The sequence below is a fragment of the Cibotium barometz genome, chromosome 43 (assembly GCF_041138505.1).
Source record: "Cibotium barometz isolate CiBa-2024 chromosome 43, ASM4113850v1, whole genome shotgun sequence".
Classification (NCBI taxonomy): Eukaryota; Viridiplantae; Streptophyta; class Polypodiopsida; order Cyatheales; family Cibotiaceae; genus Cibotium; species Cibotium barometz.
This window is the reverse complement of record NC_141088.1, coordinates 41,952,624-41,956,244: the sequence shown is the minus strand read 5'-3', so window position 1 is coordinate 41,956,244 and position 3,621 is coordinate 41,952,624. Positions and strand designations below refer to the sequence as shown.

Here is a 3,621-nt window from a genome sequence, read left to right as displayed (position 1 = left end):
CTCTCTCTCTCTCTCTCTCTCTCTCTCTCCTTGGCAATTATTTCTGTAGCGATGCACACCATACAAAGAGAGAGGTCTAGGTGCTCTTCTCTAAGAGGGGGGAGAGAGAGAGAGAGAGAGGTATTAACGTCGGTAGAATGCAACACGAGGGCATATACGAGAGAGAGAGAGAGAGAGAGAGAGAGAGAGAGAGAGAGAGAGAGAGACGCATGATGCAAACTGTAAAGGAGTCATGGCTTTGTCCACTTCCAAAGATTTAAAAAAATCAACTGAACATGCCTGAATGATCGTTAAGGGGCACCACGGGCTCGGACTAAAGACTCCTTCAAGACTAAAGCTCTAAAAACAGTGGAAATTCCTTGACCCTTGAGCAATGGCTAATAATTATTTTATACATGTCTTTTCTTCATTTCGCATCCTTCGTACAGTTGATATATTCCCATTTTTCTCTACTTCACAACAGCTAGGTCAGCCTCCCTGTTCACCCAAAAGATTCAGAGACTCCCCATGGCCTTTTGCCACTACACCACCCTTTGCATCCCATCATCCACACAGGCTTGATCGCCCCTCGTGCTTTTCTGGCCTTCTCCTTTTAGGGTTTCCACCATGCGCGACGGCCAAGGTTGTCTGCTTCCTGTGCGCCATCTCCACAGGCAGCTTCTCTCCCACGGCCAGGAACAACACTCTTGCATGCTCTCTTGGCCTTTTCACAAGACCTGCCGCGCCGATGCTCCTCCTAAGTTTCCAGTGGCGAACCCTGGCAGGTCGGCTGACCCTAGCAAGTCTGCAGAGGCGGAAGAAAACCCTAGCAAACTTGCAGAGGCAGAAGCAAGCTCTTGCATTTTTTCAGAAGTGGATAGCAGATCAGCAAACCCCAGCAGATCTGCAGAGGCAGAGGTAGAGGTAGAGGTAGAGGCAAAGGTTAGTAGCTTGGCTGAGTCAGAAGCAAACCCTAACAATTCCGAAGAGGCAGAAGCGAATTTGAGCAGATTTGCTAAGGCAGAGGAAAATCTTAGCAGATCAGCAGAGGCTGGCAGATCCACAGAGCCGAAGGAAAACGCTAGTAGATCCGCACAGGCGGACACAAGCCCGCAAAATTCAGGAGAGGCAGAGGGAAGCACTATTCACTTTGCAAAGGCACAGGAAAACCCCAGAAGATTCGCAGTGGCAGAGGTAAGGTCTAGTAGATCTACATCTGCAAACCCTAGCAGATCTTGGGAAGCAGATGCAGAAGGAGCCAAGAGATTAAGGACCGGCTATGGCAATGAGATCGAGAGGAAGTTTGGGAATGTGTTTGCAGAAACTACAACCATTGTGGCGAAGGAGGCTGCAATGAAGATGGCTTACCATTCCAATAACGACAGAAACACGGATCAGCAGCAGCCTCTCTTACCTGGCCTCGACAATGAATCAGCTCTTAGGTGCCTTGCTTTTGTCCCCCTCTCTGATCTTGGTAGACTGTCTATGGTAAATAGTCAGTACAGAGATCTTGTCAAAAGCCGCCTCATCTTTAAGCTCCGCCTCTTCTATGGTGTGGTAGAGCATTGGGTCTTCATATACACCAGTGGTCCAGGCGGCTGGACAGCTTACGATGCCAACCACAACGTTTGGAAGAGCTTGCCGCCTGCAAATGTGAACCCCGCTTTTGACCTGTCCGATAGAGAGTCTCTCTCTGCCGGCACACATGTGCTGTGGCTGGGGAGGGAGACATTTGAGTTCGTCTACTACAGGTACGATCTTGTTACAAATAGCTGGGAAAAGGGTCCGTCTATGGTGAACCCCCGCTGCCTTTTTGCCTCTGCAAGCTATGGGGAGTTTGCATTTGTTGCCGGAGGGTTTGGTCCTGTCGAGAATAGTGGAGGATTAGGTGGCCTGAAATTGTTGAATAGTGCAGAGAGGTACAATTCGCTGTCTGGTGAATGGGAGCCCTTGCCTCCCATATCCACACCTAGGCATAAATGCTCAGGGTTTTTCATGGATGGAAAATTCTATGTCATTGGTGGAAGAGATGAACATCATCAACCAATCATGAGTGGAGAAGAATACAATCCTATCACACAGACATGGAGAACCATTGAAAACATGTATTTTGCACCAGAGACTTTTGGTAGGGATATGTGTGAGCCCTCTCCTCCCTTGGTAGCAGTTGTAAATAACCAGCTTTATGCTGTAGAAAACACTACCAATATCCTCAAATTATATGACAAGCATACAAACACATGGAGGAATTTGGGTTACTTGCCTGTCCGGGCATATCTTCGTAATGGATGGGGTGTTGCCTTCAAAGCCCTTGGAGATAGGTTGTTTGTAATGGGAGACAGGGAGGGCATTGCTGCATGTTGCTGGCAGCCTGCAGCTCATGTCACAGTTCCGGAATGGCAACTCCTTTGTCACAGTGAAAGAGGAACGGATAGCTTTCTATTCAATTGTGCTGTAATGGCCTGCTAATTACTAGAGGGCTTTCTCTCTTTGAAAGGATCTCTTATATTATATAGTCTCTGTTGTAGGGACAGGGTAAGGTTCATGCCAACTATGTAAATTTTTTTGATAGCCTTTGGATAACAAAAATGAGGCTAACAAAGAATCAGAAATTATGTGTTGGAGCATTGCAGAGGAGGGGGGCAGTGTGGAGGTGTTTCTGAGAGAGCATCTCCTTAGTTGCATATTCATAAATAATGCTTTTTCTTTTTCCTTCTGACTTTCTATCTGAACTCAAAGGTGTCCCCATCCTGCAGATGTGCTGAATATGGTTTTATTTCGCTGTAATACATAGTTATATAATGTATATTACTAGTAGCCTATTCATGCTTATAAATATTGGCTTTAAGATGTGGAATCTCTCTCTATCTTTCTCTGTGCTTCTGCATGTTAATTAAATTGCCTGTTCTTAAATCAAGACCCAGACTACTCCCACTTTGAGGCATAAGATGGATTTGGTGGTGCTCTCTTAGGAGTATATACGGCTGCCACACCTAAGTGCTTTTGCAAGAGCACCATGACTTTGTCCTTAATTAAAAGCTTGGTGTGTGGATGGACGAACTGTGTTATTTACTGGGTGTGGGATGTCTGTAAGTTTGTGGGTGAAGTGTAAAATGGACAATGCATTTAAAGAGTTTGTTTGAGCTTTAAACTAGCACACTTTTTTGTAAAACAAACCCTAGCATGTCTATCTCATGCCTTGGCTCTTTTCTAACAGTGTTGATGAAGTTCTTATGAGATAATTTACCTCGATTATGATGTGGCATATATATACCTAGATGAACCCAAGAACATGCCCAAATTCACCTTATAAGAATGTGCAATTTATAATCTGTAGTCATTTACAAGACAATAAACCCATGTTATGGATTGGATACTGCTACATCCCCACTATAGCATCATCAGTGCCCAATAGTGGGGTGTAGAACTTGGTATCAATATATGCTCCCCCACACACCCCCCACGTGCATGCACACACACATAAGAGCATACATCATACAAAGGTCTGTTTACTGGTTTTTGTTAGAGCATGATCTATTAGGGAAAACCCTTTTTCCTTGGTCAACTATCATTTCTCTAGGTAAGAGTGGTTCATGTTGCATAAGTGGCATACTTTCTTGTGGGAACCACACGACTTTTTTG

The 3,621-nt window shown here is 45.2% G+C and overlaps 1 protein-coding gene across 1 annotated transcript; it reads left to right on the top strand.

Annotated features, from left to right (window-relative positions):
• The first annotated feature begins 322 nt into the window (after positions 1–322).
• LOC147613924 (F-box/kelch-repeat protein At5g60570-like) lies at positions 323–2,815 on the top strand. Its single transcript, XM_086781921.1, has one exon. It carries the CDS (start codon positions 607–609, stop codon positions 2,446–2,448), a length of 1,842 nt encoding a protein of 613 aa, XP_086638047.1. The 5' UTR covers positions 323–606; the 3' UTR covers positions 2,449–2,815.
• The last annotated feature ends 806 nt before the right edge of the window (positions 2,816–3,621 follow it).